The 25562-nt window shown below is 35.5% G+C and overlaps 1 protein-coding gene across 1 annotated transcript in view; it reads right to left on the reverse strand.

The window, feature by feature from the left end:
• FAM184A (family with sequence similarity 184 member A) overlaps positions 1-25562 on the reverse strand; it is a 65660-nt gene that overhangs the window by 7267 nt on the left and 32831 nt on the right. The window contains exons 7-14 of the mRNA XM_074150565.1: positions 23702-23863; positions 21648-21773; positions 21306-21452; positions 6916-7128; positions 5614-5767; positions 5085-5212; positions 3500-3684; positions 2861-3007 (exon numbers count right to left, since the gene is read on the reverse strand). Of these exons, the coding sequence (XP_074006666.1) occupies positions 2861-3007; positions 3500-3684; positions 5085-5212; positions 5614-5767; positions 6916-7128; positions 21306-21452; positions 21648-21773; positions 23702-23863 (1262 nt within the window). The remainder of the gene's footprint in view (positions 1-2860; positions 3008-3499; positions 3685-5084; positions 5213-5613; positions 5768-6915; positions 7129-21305; positions 21453-21647; positions 21774-23701; positions 23864-25562) is intronic.

Genomic DNA, 25562 nt, shown 5'->3' on the forward strand with positions numbered 1-25562 from the left:
TATCATTCAGCTTTAGCTAGTTAAAAGAAAATAAATCAACAATAACAATAGCCTTTGTTCCAGTAACTAACAATCTGGGCAAAATTCTAAAGACTTAACATCTTTCATGTGCATGCAGAACTAGATTTTTTTGAGAAAAGGCCTCTTGAAAGTCAGACTGAAAATAAGGCATTCAAAACCGTAATACGGGCAGTAGAATTACAGAAGACATAGCTAAAATTGATTCTTATGTAAAATATAGGGACTACATTGCATTATATTTAATATTAACATAAATTTTAAAAGCTGGCAATTCACTTTCTTGATGAGGAAAACAAACAGTATCATTTTTCTTTTTATAGATGACTACTCTGAATAAAGATGCATTCTTGTGATACTGGAGAAATTGGACAGACAGACAAGGCTGGCACCATCTTCCTCAGTTCACGTGGAACATACTGGGACAAAGATATCCAAGAACAGTGAAGACTAACAGGTAACTAACTCCTCTCCACAAAAGCAACTTAGTACCATTAGAGATGAAATAAAGGAATGAGCTGCAAAAGAAAAGCAGTAACACTTGGATATTAGGATATCTGGATTAAGAGAAATTAACAATTGATAAACATTTGAAAAAAAATAGGAGGAAACTTGAAATGCCTGGTGGGAAAGCATTAAAGGAGAGAAGTGAAATAAGCCCAGTGAGAGAGGAATCGTACAAGTAACTGCATAAACCTCCTTATTTCTTCTTAAAGAACAAGATTGGAAGACCCGACAATTTAAAATAACTGTGTCTCTCTGAAACATAAATATAATGCTCATGATGCCAAACATTGCTCCAAAGGAAACTACTAAAATACTTGTCTCTCATACTCAACCCTCATGTGGATTAGTGAACCAAGTTTCAGAACAGATTCAGGAAATTTAACAAACTTGATGAAAAAAAAGATATTTAAAAAAAAAAACAACCAACCAAACCCTGAGAAAAATCTATGAATTTAAGATGTCTAAATCAGCTCAAACTTAATTCCCCAAGCCACCTGGAAATAAACATAATTTGCCACTTTAGATAAATATTTTCCCCTCAGAAGCAGCTATGTGATTTTTACTTCGAGTTGCATCTGAAAAAACAATTCATATTAAATTATATTTATAACCTTCAAATAACCTGTACATAATCTGAGATTATATAATATATTTACATAAAACGTTATAAATGTGAATAACATGACTGTTTTTATTTGCAGAAAAGGCATTTGACTCAGCAGAACAGAAATATGCTCAGCTGGCTTAATTTCTGTGTGTACATTTTATGCTGGGTTAAACTATCGTATACAGATCCCCAGAGGATAGTACATAGTTACGCACAGCTGTCCTTTTATTTTCAGATATTTCAGAGAACTGGGGTTTTTTCTGTTTCAAAGAGATAATATGTAATTTAAAGACTCTAGTTGTAGAGCCTAATTAATGATACCCACTCTCAATTACTGTAAGATTGATTCTGCATTTCATAAATGTTTACAAGGCCATGCTTAAGTAAGGCAGAACCTGGAAACAGTTACTTAAGAAATAGCTGCTTCTGGTTTTGGGGTTTTTTTGGGTTTGTTTTTGTTTGGTTTTGTTTGTTTGTTTACTTAATTTCCTCTTTTGACAGCTCCTTGCTTCAATTTAACTAGAGAGAGATAACACATTGAAAACCAGGTCAGGACACCCTGGATAATGTTTGCTGTCTTTAGACCAGTGCCTACTTCCTCGCAACTTTAAGTTGAGCAAGAGCCAGTTGTGGGGAACCAACTAAATTCAGAAAATCTCAGGACACTGAAAAAGAAACAACTTCATGGGGGAAGAAGTTAGTGTAAACAGTTCCAACACCTAGTTCCGGTGGCTGCTCATAGGCATGTTTCTCATAGAAGATAAATGCAGTAAACAGGAGGTAACATACACCTAACTTACTCAATGGCAAGTTACCACATTTATCAGGGTGCAAAAGCATGCATGTGGATGATTACAAGGGAGTCAGAACTAGAATTTTATACCCATCTTATTTGGGGACAATTTCTGAGTGCTTATTATCAAGGAAGAATTAGATGCATTTTGGCTTTATTGTCCATTTTTAATCGATACTAACTTTAAAAAGTTTTCAATCATATGCTTAGAGACAATTATTTTCTCTGCCATAAATCTTTTGTGATGCAAATACAAACCCCTCAGTGACAACTTTGTGTCAGGAAACCCTCAATGCGCTATAAAACCTCAGCCAGAAACTCTGACCAAAGGGGTTACGTCACAGAGATAAAGAATGAAGGATGTGGAAGACAGGAGAACACTGGCCAGACAACAGACTGCTACACTGCTTCTGCCCAGAGGTGGTGTAACCCCAGGTGGCATTTTGACTCAGAAACACGCTAAGTATTCTGTTATTGTAATGCTCGTATAATCCATTTCAGACACTAATTTTCCTCGTGTTACCAAACCTAAAAATGTTTGCATTACTTATGTGCCATAATCAGACTTCTTAATAGAAAATATTGTACTGTTTATAAACTTGAAGAAACTCTTATGTTCTCAAAAAACACATATAAAAGTTTGAGAAAAAAACATTTGAAACAGTGTTTCCTCCAATTTTTGAAGAACTGCACAGATTTAATGTCTTTCCTACTTGAAATTTTTCAGTCTCAAATCCCTAGCAATTAATCTCACTAAATTTCCCTAAAGCTTATAGAACTGTGTTCCCTAAAGAATGCAAGATTAGGCCCCATACTTGGTTGAGGTTTTTGCACACCTGCATCTCTGCAATATCTTCAGCAACTTGTGGACACCAAAATAAACTGTTCACTCAAATGCAGCTACATACAAACTTTTTTAATGCAACAAAACTTACGAAATTTGTAAAGCTGAATTAATTTCCTTGAGCAGCTCTTGGGTCTTATTAAAATCTGCCAGCATGCTTTGTTTCTCTCTGATGTGATCTGCTGTCAAGACATCCATCTCTTTCTCATGTTTCTTGCTTAAATCTTGCTCATGCATCCTGTTTAATTTATTTTTTGTTAAAAAAAGAGTTATTCTAAAATCAGACTCGTTTGTTCATCATGATTTTCTGCCATGCTTCTAATGGCTTTTACATAATACCAGACAACATAGAAGGAATTACTGACTCATCAAAACCCACTACTTACTGTCCTCCAGTCTTCTAGCTTATTTCATGGAAAACGCATCTCCTTTAATGCTTTTTTAAATAAACAAATATAATGAATTTCAAAAAAAACACAACCAAAACCCAACAGTTGTGTGGACTGCTACTAAAATATGCTAAAATGTATCACTGAAATGCAGCTTAACTGTATGGTAATATTCACTAAATTTACTAGTAATGGGCATAGCTTTTTCTAAAGAAGACTAAATGATATATAACGTCACTTATTAAGGGGATAAGAAATTTTATCATTTGCAGGTTTTAATTTAAGTAAAACAATACATAAAATAATAGACATTTGAGTTTAGAGTGGAAAAAAAATCATACCTGATCTGCTGGTTTGATTCACTGCGTATTCTAAGAACTTCTTTCCCTTTAAACTCTAATTCCTTGGTCAATGCACTTATATTTTCATGAAGATGCAGAATCTCTTTGTCCAGTTCAGCTATATGATGGTCTCGGTGTCTCAGTTCATCTTGTAGATCTGATATTCGGCATAAAAATTCTTTCTCCTATGATATAAGTAGCAGCAGCAAAAAATACTTTAGACGCCTCTCGGAAGCACAATACTTGCTTTTGGAAGATAACAGCTGAGCAGAATTTTCCATTCAATAGACAATTTCGGTTTTGATGCTGACACAAATTATAATTAAAACTGATGAGCATTCTAACATAGGAAAAAACAATTAATTGCTTTACCCTCAGTACAACGAAAGCTCATGCTTAGCAGGTCATTGTACTGAGGCCAAAAGTACATGCCTTTGGTTGGATCAAAAACTTGCTCTTGTACTATAAACTTAATTTCCTGACATCTCCTTTAGATGTCTCACTCTAGCTTTAAACAACACGACTGAAACTGTACCCTCCTAAATCCTCGATGATCTGAAAAAGTCCCTTCCAAGCTAGACAATTCTATGATTCTAAGAATCTATGTTTTAATTGACTGCTGACAGCACCACATTTTTGCCTCTAGTGCTCACACTTTTAAACTAGCAAGGAAGAGAAAAAGAAGGGCTTATCTTTGACTGTCTCTGTTTTTGCGTAAAGGCTATATCCAACTAAATCTGTTTCCTCTGTTACTGTATTTCTAAAACCATTCCACCTCCTTGGTGCTGGACTATTGGTAAATCAATCCTGAAAAGCCTACTGTATAGGCAAATAAAGAAGTAATTTTCTGGTCCTCTTATTTCCAGGAGTCTGGCTTCCTTTCAATAGAGATCAAGCTTTTGAATTTTTAGTTACTACTGGAAAAACTGATTGTGCATAAAGTGAAAAATGAAATATAAAAGTGAATGAATCAGTTTGCTGCTAAAAGCAAAGGTAGTCCATACTGGATTTGGGATGTGGGGGTTTGTTTTGCATTTTTTGGTTTCAGGGGTGTTTGTTTTTTAAGAAACAGTTGCAAGCTGTTATGCCATTCTCCGCTTTCTTTAGTTGTTAATTTATCTTTCCCAATTTGGCTCCCGAAACTAAAAGATACCAAGCTACCTTTTAAGTTTGAAGCATCATTTGGTTTTAAGCAACCAGTTCTTAGCCATATCATTTAGGCTTTGGAGAGAAACAGCTTTTTCCTTTTTAAGTCCTGCTGGCAGCTGAGGATGAGTAGAATTTTGTGAGAATCAGAACTCTTCTCCCAGGGCAAGCCAGTGTGCTCCCGGACAGCTGCACAGTTCTGAGGGGAAACTGCCTTGATGCAGGAGCCTCTACTAAGCTTTGGATGAAGTTTGTTGAATGAAGAAAAAGCTAAACAAGGAAGTTTAGGTAAACTGGTAGAGATGCTTTATCTGCCGGTGCTGGCTGACTTTGAAGGATTACACGTTTGTTGTTTGTTCACAACAGTTTTGCCTCCAGCTAAGAGAAAACAAATACCAATTATGCAGTTTTACGGTCAGTTGCCAGCAGTGCCGCCTACCTGTCGCCTGCCGAGCTCTATGCTTCTTTCAAGCTCCATCTTGGCAGCTACCAATTCTTGTTGATGATTGTGCCTCAGCTGGTCAATTGCTGCTGCATGTTGATGATTCAGCTCTGAGCGCAAGGAAGCTAGTTACCATGGACAACAAAAAGTTTATTGTGCAAATGTTTACATTAATTAACAAAACCAGTCTAGCTCTGTGAAATACTGCTGCTGACCTAACACACAGTTTATATCAGTTAAGCAACTACCCTGTCATTCTATTCCTCTTAGTTTTTGAAACATTCTCCATCACAAATTTGGTTGCTTACTCTTTCCAAAAAAACTTAAGTGTAAGATTTTTCAAAAATGACATTTTGGGTTTACCTGTAAAGCATATAATTATCTTAAGAGGAACAATTAGGTCAACATTGTATGACTCTGAGACACACTACAATGTTATCACACACACACACATACATGTGTGCGTATATTAGCATGAGCAGAAATAATGTTTTTGGACCCACTGGCAAACTTGAAAATAGTATACCTAACATAGCTTTTCCTTCATCCTCCAGCTCAAATCGTAGAGTCTGAAGTTCCTGTTCCATCTCCAGTTTGAAACCTTCCATGGCTTGTTTATGTGTTTCTTTCAGTGCCTGAAGTTCTTCTGAGTGCTTCTGTTGTAAACGTTCTTCTAATTCCTATGAAATCAGAATTGACAAAATTTATTCTATACCAGCAGAGGGAATTTATAAAATATTAAACAATAAACAACTGGCAACAAAAATCAGGCATGGACATGCTATAGAAATTATTAAAGATGCATTAATATTGCTCATATTTTCTTCTTGCACTGTTATCCTACTACTATATTTTTCCTTTTCAGTGGCTGATAGTTATTGAGATTACCCGTGCACAAAAACTCTGTTCTACTCACGGTTGGAAAAGAGGAAAAAACAATCTATGGCTATATTTACAATAGCAAGCAAGGTGATAAGGAGCAGATCCATAGATGGGTCTAGTGCTCATGCAATACCCGTTTGGGGATTTTTGCTCCCAACTGACAACCACGTTTACTCCCTATTGAAGCGTGCGAAGTATAATGTTCCTAGTGCACATCTTCTAGTTTCATTTTGCACAAAAGGAATCCACCTTGCGTGCTCTAAGGCCAGTCCGTGATGTGAACCAAAATACATAAGTGGGGACAGTTGGAAAATTGATTGCAAAAGTACACTCTAGATCTGAACTTAAAACTGAAGATACTCTATTAAGTACCACGCACTGCCGAAATTCCAATTTTAAGGCTGGTTTAGTCAAGGTTTTAAAAAAAAATATCCTGGGTATGACATTATTCTGGACACAAAAATTATCTTGCAAGTTGCAGAACATAGTTTATACAATTTTTAACATAATGAAAATACAAAATACATTACAAAAGGAGTAAATTGACAGGAAGTATCAGAAAACACATATGAAATTATGTGTAACTATAATGGAAAATACAGAGAAACCTATTCCAAATCAAAACTAGAATATAATATTATGGATAACAATGTCAAACTACTGTAATGTGTGTGTCGATAATAATTTTCTATATATACACACACCCACATATATGCATACATTAGTAGAGTATAACGCAAGACATTAAATAATGTCAGCATTAGAGATGATTTTCAGTATGTCTTAATCAGATTTAACTAGGAAAAAATGTTACTATATGACATCAACTGAAAAGGAAATTAAGTTCTTATGGAGATACTTTTTTCTTTACTACTAACAACTGTGTACATAAATTGCTAAAATGGCAACATTCTCTACATAATTCAGAATATCTTTATGAACATGCCTTTTGTTCTTGCTCTTTTGTTTCTTCCATGTTTTGAAAGGCAAGGATATGGGCTTCCTGAAGTGACTTATGCCTTTGCTGATGTTCCTCTTCCAATTCCTGTATCTCCTGAGTCAGCCTCTGTCTCTCCTGACTGAACTGGGCTTGTAGCTGCTGCAAAGAGCTCTGTGATTGGGAAAGCTGCATCTCCAGATTCTGCTTCAGTAAGGAGATCTAACCCACAACAGAACAGCAAATATCCATTAGCCATTAATACTAACATCAACTCTGAAAAAAACATTCAAAGGAAGAAAACACTTGAAATTTTAAAGACAGAACATTAACTAAAAGAGAGACAAGCAATGTCATCCATCTACTGAGTTTGTTATTAATATTATACCTCAGAGATACAGTAGTTACATATATATAGTTTTGTAAGGGTTATCACATCTGTCAGTTCATACTACCTATAACACAATTTTTCATAGCCGAATTATCAAAATTTACTTCTCGGTTTTGTATAAAGATCAATAAAAATGACACTATCAAGGTTTGAAATCAAACACTTGATTGTTAAAATAAATTATTCTTCAGGGGGACATCACATCAATTCTGTAAGGGAAATCCTGCAGCTGATAGGGGAGGGCAGCCTGTGACATCTAGATTGATGGATTTTTGTATCTTTTGATATGATACGGTCCTATCTTACTGGTAGTTTTCCCATTTAAAAAGAAATGGTAGCACAGCACTCCAAATCACAAAGAAAATGTTACACTTGGTGGATTCCAAGCTTTTTGTTAGCTCAGCAATACTATGAGAGTGGTGTTTCTGCTGGTTTTCAAGATCTAAGATCTAATCAATTTGAGTCACAAATACTCGTTTTCTTAGAAATAACTGATTTTACAAATGATGCTTTCCATCCAACAAGCATTTTAATACATTACAGTACACCGTACTCCTTAAAAAAGTCCCATTTTCTTTTTATAATAATGTTATACTTTGCTCTTCACATCAGATCGCATATTTTCAGACTGAAAACACTAAACCTGTATTCTCTTTAGGCCTAAGAAGAGAGATACATTCTCTAATTCTGGAAACAAGATTTAACCGAAAAAAAAGATTTTCACTACAGTGACTCAAAAGAAGGAAAAAGAAATTTGCTACTTGACAAAGAATTTGAATCATTAAGGGTACTTTTCAAGCCTCAGAGCAATACATAAAATTTAATTATAAATGAAAGTCTGATAGTGTCATTTGATTCAGCATATCTTAAAATTAATTATGACAAATTAATAACGACATTGCACATCAATTTATTGATTTACAGAACATTAAAACTCACCACTTAAAAAATTAATAGCAGCATACCAAGGACAACTTGCAGCATGAACATTATTGTTTCGTTTTTTTCAGAAGGACAGAGCTTAAGCAGATTTGAAAGAAAAAAGCTACATTTAAAGTAAAATTAGCACTAAAACAAAAGCAGCAAATTAATTTGGATGAAATGACCATGGCTCCTTGCATTTCTAATTCATCAAGTCTCTGTGTCTGGGCATATATACTCTATCTTCTACATATACTGTATCAATAGTATTTTACTTCGGATACATTTGAAGATCAGCTACAATCGAAGGAGTATAGTGAAGGCCTATACTACATTTTGTAATCTGAACTGTGTAAAACCCTTTACTGAGGACATTAAATATGAATGTCACATACAAATTGCACAATGTCAGGCCAAAGGTTTGTCTGATCTCCTGTTCTGCCTCCAGAAATGGCCAAACCTGGTCACACTGGGAAAAATACAAGGCCAAGAGATAAATGTAGGCATCTTGACTCCAAAGTCTACCAGCACCCAGCAATCTTTCTTAAACCAGAAGATGGATTTTTGGGCAAATTCATGGAAGAAAGGTCCATAAAGTCCAACCACCATCTGAATCCATGTAAGCTTTTAGTATCCACAATATCCTGTGGCAAGTTCCAGATCTTTAATAGACACGCCAGTGGAAATGGCCATGTAAAGGAAAGGAGTTAAAATAAGTTCCCTTTTCATTTACTCTATTCCATGCATGTTTCTGTAGATCTCCATTATATCCCTTCTTACAGTCTTTTCCAGATTAAACAGTTTTAGTTTAATGAGTCACTCCTTGTATGAAAGCTACTTCCTATCTATCATCACACTTCTCCTACTTTTGCCCCTTTTCTACTATTTCTTTTTAAGATTAGGAAACCAAAACAGCACAAGGTATTTAAAATGAGAGTGACATGGTTTTATGTGGTGTGTTCTCTCTCTCCTTTCTATATTCCTAATGTTTTATTTGCTTTTGTGACTGCTACTGAGCACTCAGGTGATGTTTTCATGGAATTATATATCATAATCCCCAAATCTACTCTCTAGTTCTAATAAGTCAAGGTAAGGTTCATCATTTTATACAGAAAGTTAGAATTTGGTTTTTCCCTTGTGTATCATTTTACATTTATCTACAGTGAATTGCATCTGCCATTTTATTGCCAAGTCCCTTGGCTTTTTATGGCTATTCTATAATTCATCAGCCAGACTTTGTCCTTCCCACCCCCGAATAACTTTTTATAAGCTGCAAACTTTCCCATGTTACTTATTAATAAACAACCTGCAAAAGAAAGTATGTTGAACATCAGTGTAACTCTGCTGATAATCTACCTTCACTGTGGTAACACTGTATTTAATACTATCTTTCAAGCAGTTACTTATCTATACAAAACCTTCCCTCTGGTATGGTGGAGTTCTAGTTTCCTCAGAAGCCCCAGAGCTCCTCGGCTGATCCCTTTCAGCATACCATGGCCAGGGCTGCCACGCTGGTCAGACAAGCCAGTAACACAACCACGTATCATATTCTTTCTCTTCAGCTCTAGAAACTCACTCCACTGATGTGGTCAGTTTGCACCGTGCGCCACTATCAGTACGGCCAGCTCTGAATTTTCATCGATGTATCATCATCTGGTATTAATCAATCAATCTTGCCTAAACTCCCCTTGATCTCCTCGCATCCCCATCTGTTTTATTCACCCCCCATTCACTGTTGGGCTTTTGTCTCTTTCCCCACTTTTCTGTAACCTCACACCTGCTTGGGTCCTCCTTCTCACCTGTAAGCCTTGCCTTTATTTCCTATTCCTCTGCAACATCACAGCTAGCGAAAACGAGACCCTGCCTGGATGCCTCTGTGCTTTTAGGTAACTCTTACCTAAGATTATCTCTGATCCTATTTAACCACCATCCATAAACTCTCAGGTTGGTTTTTGTTTTCTTTTTTGGTTTGTTTCCCTGATACCACCACTGTGACTTGGCTCTAGCCCCTGTACTCCTTGTCTTCCATCCATCCCATAATCCAATATCTTTCCCCCTCCTCCCCCCCTACTTTGCTCTTTTCTTCTTCCTGACTCCATTTTTAGTATCATAGGAACGTGCAGTTAGGATAGTCTTAATAGATTATTCAGTCCAATTCTTTGCAGTAGATGGGAACTCTATACACAAACTACTGCTTAAAAATCTTGTATGAAGGAAATCCCACAATATTCACTCAGATCCTCTTGCTCCTTCTCTGAGTGCCTGTGCCAGAAACACCGAGATACTGGACAGATGTTCTGTACACTCTTACTTGTCCCTTTCACCATATTTCTGTCCCTTAGGTTTCTCACCATTGCCCTGTCCTATTCATCATGGCCACCAGGAGGTACAATTCTAGGGGAAGTTCTGCTCAGTCCTGCAGAACCTCAGGTAATTTAATCATCATACTCTAAAAAGCCTTTTATGATAACATTCAAATGGAGTCGACCATGGTATCTCAGCCAAATGTTTATGAAGATGACAAGAAAAAAAATTTTGGCTTGAAGTTAAATCTCTCCTACTTAAATTTCTGCTCCAAATTCTGATAATTCTCAGAATATCATTTGTAAACCTTTTTATCATGGGCCAAAGGCAAAACAATGTTCTTTTTGTTTCTTTCTTGGAAATGCAGAAAACATTTTAACTGAGATGATTAAGAGACATCTGACATCTGGCCAGGATGTCACACTTCCACCAGATTAAAGTGACTGCAAAACCACAGCCTGAAATGAGTCAATGTCTGGAGATGCCTATTTGCATCAATAGACTTTACAGAAAATAAAGGACAACGAGAATTAAATGATTCTAATGACCAAGTCAGATTAGTCTATCCTTCTAATATTTTTTTTTGTTGAAAGTACATCAAATATTAAAAATCTGACAGTTATTTTTAGAAAAGTACATAATTTTAAACATTATTTTGATTATTGAGTACACATACTGATATCTCTATGAGCACATTTTTGAAAACACTAGTGCCTCCCTTTGCATGTCTTCGGAAAGTCCCTTCTATATACTCCAGTACTGAGGATTCAGAAGAAAACAGCTCTAAACACTATTCTCTGCTTTCAATACTTTAAATCCAACATTTTCAAGCACATTAAAACATCAGTAAGAATTTTAAAAATAAAAAAAAAAGAGGAAAATAAATATTTTGGCTACAATTATGACTTGCGCTGCAAAACTGCAACTTATAACACAGCATCAATCTCATGCTTTATAGAAAGCTCTGCAATACACATTTGCACTGCCCACAAGCTGGCTTGCTTTAACAATCACATAAAAATGCTGCTCATGTTATGACCATGTATGTAGTGTTTGATGGATGTCCAGTGATATATACATTTACACAGATGAATGGATGGAGTAGACGAGCTTTTGATAACTAGCGGCAAACGTTCTCCTCTCAAATACTACCACGTCTTCTATTTCATAGGCTAAAGCTCTAAAGCAGTACTACGGGATATGCAGATTTATTAGTGCAAACATGCCCTGTTTACGAGCTGTAAGTGCAAATCACTTACATTGCTGATAGATTTATGCAAAGCTTCACCGAGACAGTGCCGCTATGAAGAAAAGATCACAGGAATAAAGGGAAACATTCAGAAATCAACTAAGTAAAAGAAAAAGGGATAAGGAAGGAAGAGTAAAACATAGAACATTAATTATAATTTGATCAGGGAAAAATAAGTTGAAAACTATCTGGAAAAAAATATGAACACGTTGCTTTGACTTAGTATATAAACTACTGAACACAGAACAGAATGATGTGTTTTCCTGTGTTATGTTTTCAACATACAGGATAGCATTATCTCTTCAACATAATGTTACTATATACTTGTATATTATGCAGGTGAACACTTTTCAAATTATCCAACTCCTTTCTTTTCGCCTTTAGGGCAAATAATTGTGGGAAGAGATCATTAAGTACACCAAACTGCATTACTATTAGAAAAGATGTTATGTAAGGACCCAATCAGTCAGCTGTGTCTCTGAAATATCACAAGCATGTTAAACACATAATATTAAAGATTAAATTTCACTGCTTAAGGGCAGAAACCAAGTTCAGTCTGTAAGGAGGACATATTTATATTAAAATACTTCTTTTATTTTTCTTAAAATTCAGAACGAGATAGGTACATAAGACTCTTCCTGAAAGTCTCCAGCAAAAAATGACTTAATATACCACTTATGCTACAGCTGATTGCTAGTGAAGAGCAAAAAATAAAAACATATTGCCAAGTAGATGTTCCATACGATATACTATTGATCATACAAATCATATATAACATTCATATATATAGTAAAATGCCTATGTTTTATATATACATATATATATATGAATGCTGTAGATAGGCACACACACACGCATATAATAGAGTCATCAGAAATGAAGTGAGAGCAATTTCAAGTCCCACATGACTGATTTCCCCTTTTGGGACAGGTCAGGCAAGAAGATGGCTTTCTCCAGGAGAGAGCAGGTATTTTGACAGCAGCTTGGAAGCCTACATTTGGGAACTTTTAGATAATACTTTGTCAAAATACAAAAAGAGGACAATATTATTCATTCTCCTGAATCTACAAAAAGACACAACATAAAGATACATTATTTTGCAATATACAAAATTATCTTATTAAAATTGTAGAAGAGTTTCAAGCAACAATTTTCTATGCAAGGGCATAACACTAGGAGGCATCATACTCCAGTGGACAAGAAAAAAGACTGGCATCTAACAGCTCCCATTTCTACACCAGATTTTGACAGTGCCAATCTGAACAAATCTACCCATTTTTGCTGTGCTTCCCTTCCCATCCCTCTGATTTGTTTAGCGGGGAAGCTGTTCAAAGCAGGAATGATCTCCTGCTAAAAAAATGTTTGGTTTCTAGAATGTCTGGGACATATGTAGGGACCACTGCAGACTAAGAAATACGTATAATATATATTTAGATTTTACACCTGAAGCAGAAAGGTTAGTAACGTTCTACACTGAAAAGAAATTCCAAGTACAAATACTTTTGGGAAGCTTTACTCTGAGGACTACTCTATTAAAAAGACCATTTAAGAAAGTGAGAGCAGCCCCTGCTGCTTGCAGAAAAACAGATTTCTTCCACCAACAAAGAAACTGGTCTTGCTTTGCTGTCAAACTGATCTTGTAACTAAAAGTATTAAGACAAGCTAAAGATTTTAACACATGTGATTTCACCAAGTTTAGAAGTTTTCCAGAGATTTGGAAACAGATGGAATTAAAATGAACTTTTGTTGAAGGTTCTAGACTAGAACTCTCCAGTTCAGTATTTAGATTTGTCACAGATTTCTTTGGCTACTGCACTCAAAGCAATCTTTCAGCAACCCACACTTCCTGATTGTGAAATCAAAACAGTAATTATCTTGTGCAAAAAAAATTAACAATTAAATGCTCAGATCTGATTGGCAAAAAGGTCATGAACAGACACACAAGAAAGTTATATTGACTAAAGTTAAACTTACATATTTGACATTTCTACACCTTCTAAAAAGACACACAGCAATGTTGAATATATAGTAAAAATAGCTTATTGATTTTTAACAGAACTTGAAATACACAAGTACTTTATAAATCTGGAAGCCTAAGTATCATGTCATTATTCAAAAACATTTAATTATAGAACAGCTAGCTAAACAATCAGTCCTGGAAAAAAAGAGTGGAAAGGATTATTTAAGAGCTAATCAAGAAATACTTCAAGTGTGAAAATAAGATGATTTTCAGTCAAGGCAACAACGGAATAAAGCCCTGCTTCAGAAAACCTGTTTTCTTGCATTGACAACCCTAGGATCTTGAGCAATAAATGCTACTGTACAGAAATAATACTTAAGAGGACTTTTTAATGGTACTCAATTTATTATCACATGAGATTTTTGTCAAAAAATGTGTGCTTATACAATATTACTGAAAGATACTTTAAAAGATTAAAAGCAATTTATAAATCTCAAAAACCGCTAGTGGTGAATCATCACTGAAATCAAACAGGGGTTCACTACGATTAATAATAACTGACTGTAATTTATCATTTTCATCCTTCATTAGATAATAAATAATTTTCTTAAAATACATACATGATAGAATAGAAAATTAGAATTATCTAGGTTAGTCAATTGGTATGCAGGCTGATTCCAGCAGAACATATAGCAATATAATCAGATGCAGCTCCCTATTGAAAAGTATGCAGACACATTCAGAATGGAGAATTCCAAAATAAGTCTGGTTGAAATATTATTAAGAAATTCCATAAAAAATCAAAACACTCTCATGACTACTTCCATGGAAAGGTCCATGATATGGGGAAAAAAAAGCAATGAGAAGCAAGCAGAATGGAGGCATAATTGTTACTCTCTTTATTTCTACGATGGGGAGAAGTGATGAGAAAAAAAAAAAAGAGAATGCGGCTTTAACTCTCGCTATTTCTACAGGTTGGAATTCATTGGTTTGTGATTCTATTGCGATATGAGAAACCCTTGCTCAATTCTCTTTGAAATCAGGCTTCACAGATACCGGATATATAAATGAGTCAGTTTGTTTCTTAGAAGTACAGGAACTTCTGAAAACACATTTTAATGCATATATATGTATTAGCTGTCAGCTTTTACTTGATTTTGTGGTCTTGTTTTTCCGTGTAAGTATTGTCTTCTCCACCCTCAGCATATGCACAGCTAAGCCTCAGATGTAGCCAAGAGAACTACCTAATGACCCAGAGGAACAGCAAAGAGGTTGCTGCATCTTTAGAACCCACGGTGTGCAGTCCACACAGCAGGGCCAAAAGACCTTTCACACAAGACACAGGGAAAGATTTGTTTTCCCACCTCTATTTCAACATCTCTCCTAGAAGAGCTGCATTTTCAATGTAGTTGGGCCAATCTGTGTTCTAGTAAAGCACATACTTAGAGATTTGAAACTACTCAAGCTTTGGGTTTGCTTATTGTAATGTACAGTTGCTGGTGTTCCCATCATGACTATCAACAGGGGCCGCACTAGTGATCAAACAGTATCATTTTCCTCAAAGAGTGAATTTACTGCACCACTGACATTTTCATTCAGCTGCACTGTGTCCTGCAGGACATCAGCTTACTGGGTGCATGGAAGTTCTCTCATTTCATTGTTTCCCTTGACTAAAGATTACTGTCAACCAGATTATAGAGACTTGACACTAAATTTCAGCATCAGTCTTTATGTCACGCAAAGATCCATTATGTAACACTTCTTCTCATTGACATTTCAGTGTCAAATTGTGTCAAGATCTGACTTTGGTATAGAGTTTAATGAGGTTTCAAAATACTGCTGGCAACAGAAATTAATATGTAATACCCGAGACCCTAACTGGGGAATACCCAACTTCATCTCTTGTACCAAAGCACATCTCGATTGCCACACAGTCTTTGTCTCATCTTAAGAATGACCTCCAATAGATACTGCTAACCTTTCTGAAGAAGAACACCTATGTACATCCATCAGACGTGAGTAAAAGAAACTAGTTTCTGAGATGCCTAGTGAGGAAGCTGAAGGGACCTTTGGCATAAGTCCATTTTATCCAGCTAATAACAACAACCCCAGCACTCTCCCTTGAGATACTTTCGTTTGAAGAGAAAGACTGATTTGTCAGCAGATGCACTGTCTGTGGCTGCCTGGTGTTTGCATGACAGATGACTCTGCAGAGATTTGGAAAGCAGCTGTTTCCTACTACAACGTTTTGTACTTGGCTTGAGGCTTGTGACATGCCAGGAATAGAAGAGCTGCAAAGTTTGCCCTGTCTGACCGATAAGAAAAATCATCATTTAGAGCCCCTTCCCTTTCCCCTCTGTCAAAACCCAACAGTTTTCTATCAAGGAAAATAAAATATATATACAGCATTCTGAAATATGTAGCTGTCGCTGGGACCTAATTTGGTCCTGATTTCCTCTTGTTTCTGTAGCAACTGAGTGAAGATGCTGTGTCCAGACTATCACAAGGTGGTAATTATCCTGTTGCTTTAAAAAGATAGAGCTCTGCTCTTTCAGTTGTAGGATTCTATCAAACTGCTGGGCAAAACACCTAGGTATTTTGACATATTTTTACCTGGTTGGATTTTGGATTATATCTTTTTAATTTGACAAACTGCAGGTTAAATGGTCAAGATTAAAGAGAAAGTTTTGAACAAAGAGGATCGTTTGAATCTACTGATAATTTTTAAAGTTTTTGGAATGGTACTAGACCTTCATTTAATTTTACTTATTTGTCATAATGCTATCAGGAATTTAAAAATCATACATGCATCATGGCTAATCCTTCCTGCCATTAATCTGGAATTTTATTCATCTACTGAATCTCAAACAACTTTTGTTCCACCTTATAAATTAGAGTTCATTCCTCCCATGGTCCACTGGTTTCAGTGGTTTTTAACCTATGCAAAAGCTACTTGAGCAGAGTAATGTTTTAAAACTAGACTCTTGCCAGAGTCTTTATCTTACATTTAGGGGAAAAACATATACATATATAGAATTTGATTTGAGGAATGGTATTACTGTTGGATTTGGCTTAGATTTCTATTTACCAGTTCTGGAAGTGTAAACTTAACTCCAAATATCAAGCTAAACTCTTTCCTGACTCATGCATCACTAATTACATACAGTAATAAGAATTCAATGTTCTTTTCATCCATTGACAGGTAGAATTAAAAACTGTTTCAGTCTCCTCCAGATTTACTAACTGAAACAACTGCCAAACAAAATCTGGTAATATTATTTTCAAGTTAAAAGTATATGATCAGATGAACAAGTTTCTTTGGATATGAAGATAGTGTAGTTTCAAACATCAGCCTAGATGTATTTTTAAATTTAATTAAACACACCACCATGAGAGAAAAAATTTAATGAAGAAGAAACCAAAAGAGAGATGAAAAAAAGTCCAGGAAGGCATTTATCCTTAAACAGAATAACAAAGCTAGAATTTGTTAGTATTCCTACCGTATCCCACTGAAAATACTTTAAAAACTGATTTGTTTTGATTTTCTTTGTCTGTATTGCTGGGTAGCTCTTAATTGTAAATGGTCTTTAATGAACTTCCTCTGTTACATTCAGATCTTTTAAACAAAGAGTAAAATAATGAAGAGAGTGCAGTACAGGCTGAGTGGGCTCACCGGAACTAAAAGGTCAGAAAGACTGGAACTAAAAGGTCAGAAAGAGAAACAGATCTCGGGCATTTATTTTCATTATTGAGCTTCAGGCAAAACTACAATGACCAATCCGGATATAATAAATCACCAACCAATCTCCAGGATCATGTCTCTGCATACAACAGGGAGCCCAGAACAAGGGGGATTCCTTATTAAGAAGTACAGAGAGTCATGAAAGAGTGGGAAATACCCTCAACAGATGCCCCTCTGAAAGCTGCAGGGAGTCTGAATTACATGGTTATTCATACCCTCATGTCCAATAGGTTTTGACTAGCTTAAAGCATAGTTTTCCCATTCAGAATACAGGAGCACCAATTCTTCTAAACCAATGATGAGTGGTGGGACGTTTACAGACACTGGATCTAGGCAGAAACTCCCAAAGCTCCCCTGATTCTCCATGAGTACTGCAGGAGTTGCAGCCCACTCCTGTTAAGACCAGTTTTCAGAGCTGGTCACTTCTGAGAGTTTCCAACAGCTGCAGAAAGTGGTGTCCCTTTCAAAAAATAACAAATATCTTGAGATGAAAGAAGAGGCATAGAACCTTATCCTGAACTGCATTCCAGGTGCCTTCTGTTCTTTGCTCCCACCTTCATAATGTTTTTTCTTTTCATTCTTTCAGATTTCAGCATTATAGATTTCTAAGTGCTTTTTAAATCTTGCCCAAAATCCCTTACCATCCACTAGATGTCATGGTAGCCTTACTAGTATTATTGAATACAAGAACGACAAAAGAGAATTAGGGGGAAGCTACTTAAAATTTACTCTTCTCTGACAGACAAGCCTTCAGGCAATGTGTTCAGGACGATATCAGGTGAAAGGCGGCACAGTAAGGTGATTCTGTGCTGAAAGTTAATCTTCCTTCTTTCAGGGAGTAAATATAGGTTATGTGCAGGTTTTCTCTTGTAGAAATTTCCAGCACCCCTTCAAAAGCAAATCTTCTAAAGTAAGGATTATGCAGGCTGTGAAATCCTTGTGCTGGGGAAAGAAAGTAGCATTTCCTGACTCTGCTAATGTGGATGCACATCAGCTCTGCGATAAGCACCTCCACATCGGCAAATAAAGACTGAGCAATAACTGCCCTCCGGTAGAAGGCTGGTCAATGGGCATTTATGGATGCACACAGCTCTGACTTTTCTACAACACTCCACTTTCATGAACAAGAGTACACTTAGTGGCCAGGGTTGTAAGACTGAGTTTGAAATTTTCTGATAACTACAATTCAAATAATGTCTACATCAGATGCAAATATTTACATTTTGATATATTTATATTTTTTGATAGTTTAATTTTGATGGTGTTTGTTTTGGTTTTGGTGTTGTGTGGTTTGGGTTTTTTTGTTTTGGTTTTTTTTGTGGTTTTTTGTTTGTTTGTTTGTTTTTGGTTTTGTTTTTTGGTTTTTGTTTTTTTTTTTGTTGGTTGGACTCGATGATCTCAAAGGTCCCTTCCAACCAAGAAGATCCTGCGAAAAACAAACACACCATCATAGAAACAAACTCTGCATAGGAAGCTTATACATTTTTTACAAAAAAGGAGAGAATCTTTGCAGCAGGAAAAATAAACAACAGCTACCAAAGCATATGTAGTATGCTTTTGTCCATTCTCACTATACTACTTCTAATATTTCCATTAATAGAAGATGATATCTTTGTATACGAAAAGTTGACAAAGGTAGAAAGAAGAATGTCACACTGATGCTTGGTCACATAATAGCGTGAAGCTACATAAGAATGGAAAAACACACCAACAAAACCATTTCTTCTACTGGAACGCATGTTTTACTGAAAAGTAAGGGAGATGGGAGAATCTGTATTTCCTCAAATACAGAAAAGCCCATCCACAATCAAAATACTTGATTCGGTTTACAGAAAGAAATATCTGTCACAAGAAGAAATAGGTAAGAATAATACAGATCTGTACAGAACCTCTACATTTCACTGCTCAGAACTGAAGGTTGAGCAACATGGAGAGGCAGAAGAGAGAACACACTCATGCTTTAAAAGAGAAAGTTCCTACTATTTCATCCATGGTTGAAGCCTTCTCGGCAGTAAAATATTTTCAGAAAAGCATTAAAAGCCCATTACACAGCTAAGAGAAATGGAAAAGAGCTAGCACATCTGAATGCACTACATATTTCATGAAGAAATTCTCACATGGATTGATGTAGAAGTACTTAGTACAATTTACAGGAAAAAAAGGAAAAGCACTTTCTTTTTATGTCTTCTAGAACCATTTCTCATATCAGAGATAACTACACACTTGGTCTCTAGACCAATCAGGAGGGACTTACTACAAACCCATTTCTCTAAGACTTAAGTTACCCATCTTGTATGCTATAGTCTGGAATTCTCTCTCCTCCAGATGTAATGAATAAATGTAGATTCTTACAGAGGGAAACCTTAATTCCTTACCACCAACAATAACTTTTCAATCGTTGTGAAATACCAATCCAACTCAAACAGTGGTATGGAAAAGCAACAGTTGGGTTAAAAAAAAAAAAAGTCAAGACTCCTATGGTTTATTTTCTTATTAGTCCCCTGAACACACATGCCATTAAGAAATGGTGCAGGTCTTTGGTACAGTAAAAGGAATGAAGGAAAAGAAAAACCACCAAACCAACCATTTTGCATTTGCAGACCACTTCCTATACCTCCAAATTCTCTCACAAGATTCTCCTTACTACATTTAGCTTCCTGAGCTTTCCGATTCCAAAATTTCTTCCATATGTAGAAAAAAATTGTTCATTTGCAACATAGTAGTTTTCCACTCTGAAACTGTAGGCTAGATTTGTCATGGTATTTTTAAAAGGCAGAGATAAGTAAAATATTTTCAAAGTATGTTAAAACTAGAGGTTTAACATATCCCTTTCAAATTTTACTTTCCTAGAGAAAATGCTATTTATAGGTAGAAGTAAAGACAGTAAATGAAGTGTGGGTAAAGGCAGTAAGTGAAACTTAAAATCAAATGAGTCCAAGTCTCATTACAATCATGTTGTAAAAAGTAACAGAACTTTGAAAACCTCCAGCTTTTATGAACCTAAGCCACAAGATTTTACAAGCTTAAATTCCATTGTCAGCAAAATAAATTGTTATGTGTTCCTACAGGAAGCTGTATAATCAAGTGCATGTTCAGTTATTAGACTTCTCAAATTAGACAGCAAATTAAAAGCCACTCCACAATAACACCCTGAAATCGCAGACATTCAGTGAGTTCCAAAATCTGTTTCTCTTACTTTAAAATATATTTGTTCATTATCAGCTATTCTTTCAAGCTGTAGTCAATAAAACCAGTTCTATAGCATTTATGGTTTGGAAAAACTACAAAGCAAGTATTTTCTGTGAATTAGCTAATGTAACCGAGTTTATAAATACAAGCTGCAATCAAAAACCTCAGGATTTATAAAACACTATCCCAAAATAATGTTCAAAATCACTTAAGAGAAGACATAGCTGTAACAATCGTGACATAAAACTGAGGGACGTTTTGATTTTTCAGTGACTTGTACAGTGTCATTATTGTAAAGATAAGTGATAACTCCAAGTTCGAACAATTAGCATTGGTAAACGTTTACAATAGAGTATGTGAGCAGATATACAACCAAAAAAAAATCCTAGTGAATAGGTGAGACTGTGAACACCCTCTCTAAAAGCGTTATTCACATTTAGTGTAAAGAAGGACATTCATATAATCTTAAGGCATCTTCATATATTACTTTAAAAGTTTGATAACAATTAGGTTTAAAAAGTATTACACTAACAAATTTCATTTCAAGACAGATATCTCAACCAATCTCACGTAGTTACTTAGCAATAAACCACCAGCAACTAAACTGCAATGGCCTTCCAATTCTCAAAGAGAACGTAGTTACCTGGTCTAAAAGATCTTCAACTTTTTTTTGCCATCCATCCCTTGCTGCGTTTTTTTCACGTTCTTTCAGCTGCAACAACTGAGTCATGGCTGCCTTCTTATCCTCCTCATGCTGTAGCCTCAGCTCTTCACGAAGCTTATTACATTCCTGTCTAAAAGCAAATACCTAAAATAACTAAAATGCAGTGGGCCTTGTGCAAGAGGTGAAAAGAAATAAGAACTCACTAATAATTGGAAAAGCTTAGATAATAACAGAAACTTTTGCTTTATGTTTTATTTGCTATTACATTTGTGTGCAATACATACTTTGTTTCTTATTAAAGAATGAAAGAAAAAAAAGTACTTGCCGAAGATTTTCTGTCCATTTTATTTCCAAGTCACGAGCCATTCTGTCGACTTTGAACTTTTCCTCTTCTCTCATGGCAGCAATCATCGCCTCGTGCTGTTGTCTCTCCTGATCTAGTTCCCCCTGCAAACACAAACTTCACAATAGAGACTGATCAGCAGCAAAAAAGTATTTCAAACCTTAAATGTTTCAAACCTTTATAATAAAAATGTCAGTTATAATTGGCTCATAAAACTTGAACTGTAACTTTTTCAGTGTGTAGTTCCTAATTACACACAATTAATGTCTACACATCTGCTGATATTTCTTACTTGTGGAACAGAATTCTGCATTACTATAAAAAGCAAATTTCCAGTAAGTCATTCTGGACTTAATATTTTCAAATACTGTTACCTTGAATGACAGAATAATTTATATTGGAAAGAACCTCAAAAGCTCAGCAAGTGCTGTTCAGTGCAGGACTAACTTCAGAATTAGAGCAGGCTGCTTAGGTTCTTGTCAAGCATGTTTTGGATTTTTTTTTTTTTTTTTTTTAAATCAGCAAATACTCAGTATTTGCATTTCAAAGCTTGCACTGTGTGGATTTGATAAAAAGTTCATGTATCTTCTTTCTGCTTCTTGACTGGACAAACCCGCTAGAATCAGGGTTTCATAGTCTGAGCACAGAAAAAAACCCCCACCACTTAAAAATTCCTATCAATTTCTGTTCAAATTTTACCATACTAAAATAGTATTTAGGTACTACCTAGAAATCATACTTAGACAAATGTTTTTCAGCAGTGCTTGCTTCATCTATGAGAAGCAAACATGGCCACCTAAATTTAATTAACACTTAAAGTGAGAATTTTTTGCAGGATTTTTTTTTTTATATATTTTTAAATCTGTTAAGATAAATGTTATTGCCAGTAACTTGCTATATATGAATATTTAAATGTTATAATAGATGAAGAGATGAGAATGCAGAAGTTCATATGGACACTTAAAGAAATTATAAGGAAATATAGAGGAAGTTATAAAATATAGCAGGATGCACATCTAATGACCATAGCTGAAACAAATTTTTTTTAAAAAGAAAAACGACAACAAAAAACCAAACCCCAAATATCCTGTTTCAGGCTGGTTTTGTTAAGAAAATAACACCAGTATGGAAACAGATTCAGGGATTTTTTTATTAGTATTTTTTTATAAATATTTGCTGCTCTACTTCAAATATTGCCATGATCTTGTAAATGTGCATTGTTTACTGATGAAATTAAAAGGAAAGGTTATACTTAGTATGATACTTAGCATTAAAGTCAATGAACTATTGACAGATTGACAGTTCCAGTTCCAACTAAGCCAACCAGAATGGCAATATATTTGTGCTTAGACAAATTAATTGTTTCTATTATATAAAATGGTCACATTTTCTGGATGATACTCTGTTATCTTTCAAGATATCATCGCGTATATTTTTAAACTATTCTCAAATGTCTTCTGAAATTCTAAATTTGAGTCTGAAATGAAGACTGTGCCCATTATTTGAGGAAAACATGGCATGCATGCATAAAAATAAATAAATTAAAAGGGTTTCTAGATATAGTAAGCTCTGGGTCTTGTTTTGCACCAGGACCTGAAACTGTCTGGAATAGCACTGGTGTAACACATATCCTTTTTACATTCTCATTAAATTCTATTAAGCCTCTGAGAAATCCAATTCTGGATATATTTTGTACAGACATATTTTGGCAGCTACAATTTATATTAACCACAGAAAGATGTGCTTGCAGCAATACTCATTAAATACTAAATGTGTTCTGAAAAAAAAACAAACCCAACCAACTGCCCCCCAAAACAACCAACCAACAAGCAAAAAAGCCCAAACCAACCTGTCCTAGTTCTCCATTTTTCTTCTCTCTACTCAAAATAAAAAGAGAAATCTCTCTTTCAATGAAACCATAGGAAGCTACTTCAATCATATGTACACCAGAGCACTCCTTGCCGTTTTAAAAACAAGACCAAAATTGCTGTGACTGTGCTTTGCACAATTTTTTCTCCAACATTATGGTTACCTCAACACTATACAATGAATCTGTGGTCTCTCGCAGTCTTGCTCTAGTTAATTCTAGTTCTTTCTGGAGTATTTCCTGAGCTTCTTGAAGACTGGAGATATGTCCTTCTGCAGTACCAAGGCCTTGTTCACTTTTTCGTACTAAGTCTTGTAGACGACACACCTATGACAAAAAAAAAGTTGTAATTTCCATAATTATTACTATTGGAAGCGAAGTCATCCTGGTTTCATTTTTTTCCAGTGTTTTCTAATTCCAACCTAGACAAATATTTATTTGCACAGTCTATTGTCCCTTAATATCACTTTATGTTTCTGTATTAAAAAAAAATTCCTGTATTATTATAAAATCAAAGATTCAATTAAAAGATTTTTACACATAAAAAAATATCCAACCTATGTTTGAATCATTTTGCAAGGAAAGAAGTTACATAAAAGTTCTGAAATTACCTGTAATTTTACTGTGAGGAAGCATGTTTTATGCTAATTAAAACAATGATAACCATTATTTCAAAAATATATAAACTCTAATCTAACAGCTAAATTAACTTTTGCTAGGGTATATGTTTCTCTGTTTTCAGATTGCTACCTGTCCATGAATTAGCCTGTTTGAAGCTCAATCTAATATCTGTATTATGTCATCATTTCCTTAACCGCTATATAACAATACATTTTTTTCTGCCTCTTTGTGCTTTAGCTTCCCAACTGTAAAATGACGCTATACTGCTTTGCTTCAATTAAAAATATTAGAGATTGGACATTTTTCACCACCTATAGAAAAAGAAAAACTTTCAAAATATGTAGGCTGGAAAACCAGAATAATGGGAGGCAGGGGGGACCAAAGAACAGCAGCTAATTGGAACCGAAGCTTTTGCAAGAGGTAATAGTCTAGGCCATTGCCTTTGTATGTTGGGATAAATTCATCCACAACAGGAGAATTGTCTCAAGAAAAGACTTACTTCTGGTTTGCAGGTATGAACAGGTAACAGTTATAACTAGTCTTTCTGCTTGCTGGCATAATTATATGCAAATATTCTTTATAACATACACAGGTGCACACACATACATATACACATACATGGACACCCAGAACTCTCTACCTCTGTATGCAACCCATGAAGTGTTTAAAAAGAGGGACTCTTCCTTTCTTCTCAGGAAGGAATCCCAAGTATCTTTGGCATGACAGATCTCAGAGAAAAACTAATGTAATCTTGAGCACTTGGCTATTTGTAGTTTTGCATTATACACAAACAACTACTAATTCTCTACAGAGCACTACTACCTGAAAGAGAATCCCTACAGGAAAAATTGCCCCTAAAACTGTATTGATATCCCCAAAGTGCACCACTGTCTACGTAGCTGGTAGTAGCAAACCCCCGGCACGAAAGTGAACAGCAGTCCTGAGATCTAAAGGATATGGAAATGTTATGCAGGAATGCCACTCACGGGGCTTAGGTCTATTCTACTGACAAAGCAACGCTGGAGGCTGTTTAAAGTGATTCTTAGTAATATCATCGGACATCCTTTGCAAGGAGATGGCCAGTCCTTCGACTACTCTGTCAAGCGACATAAACAGAGTCTTTCTAAAAGGTCTTGGCTGGTCAACAGTGAAAGCAAGCAAATCTATAGAGTAAACTGCCAGCCTCATCCAGAGATACGTACGAGAAAGTAAAGATCTTGACTTAACCTGAACTCTCAAAAAAACCTCAGGTAAGTATTTAAGATTACACTGGTCTTAAATATCTTGGTACTAGCAGCAAGCCTAATGAGGCTTGAATCTTCCTCATCCTTTAGCTAAGATAATTGCTATAAAAAAAGGAAAGAGGATGGCGTAGGTTCAAAAGCAACTTTCTCAGCAGGGAAGC

The sequence above is a fragment of the Numenius arquata genome, chromosome 7 (assembly GCF_964106895.1).
Source record: "Numenius arquata chromosome 7, bNumArq3.hap1.1, whole genome shotgun sequence".
NCBI lineage: Eukaryota > Metazoa > Chordata > Aves > Charadriiformes > Scolopacidae > Numenius > Numenius arquata.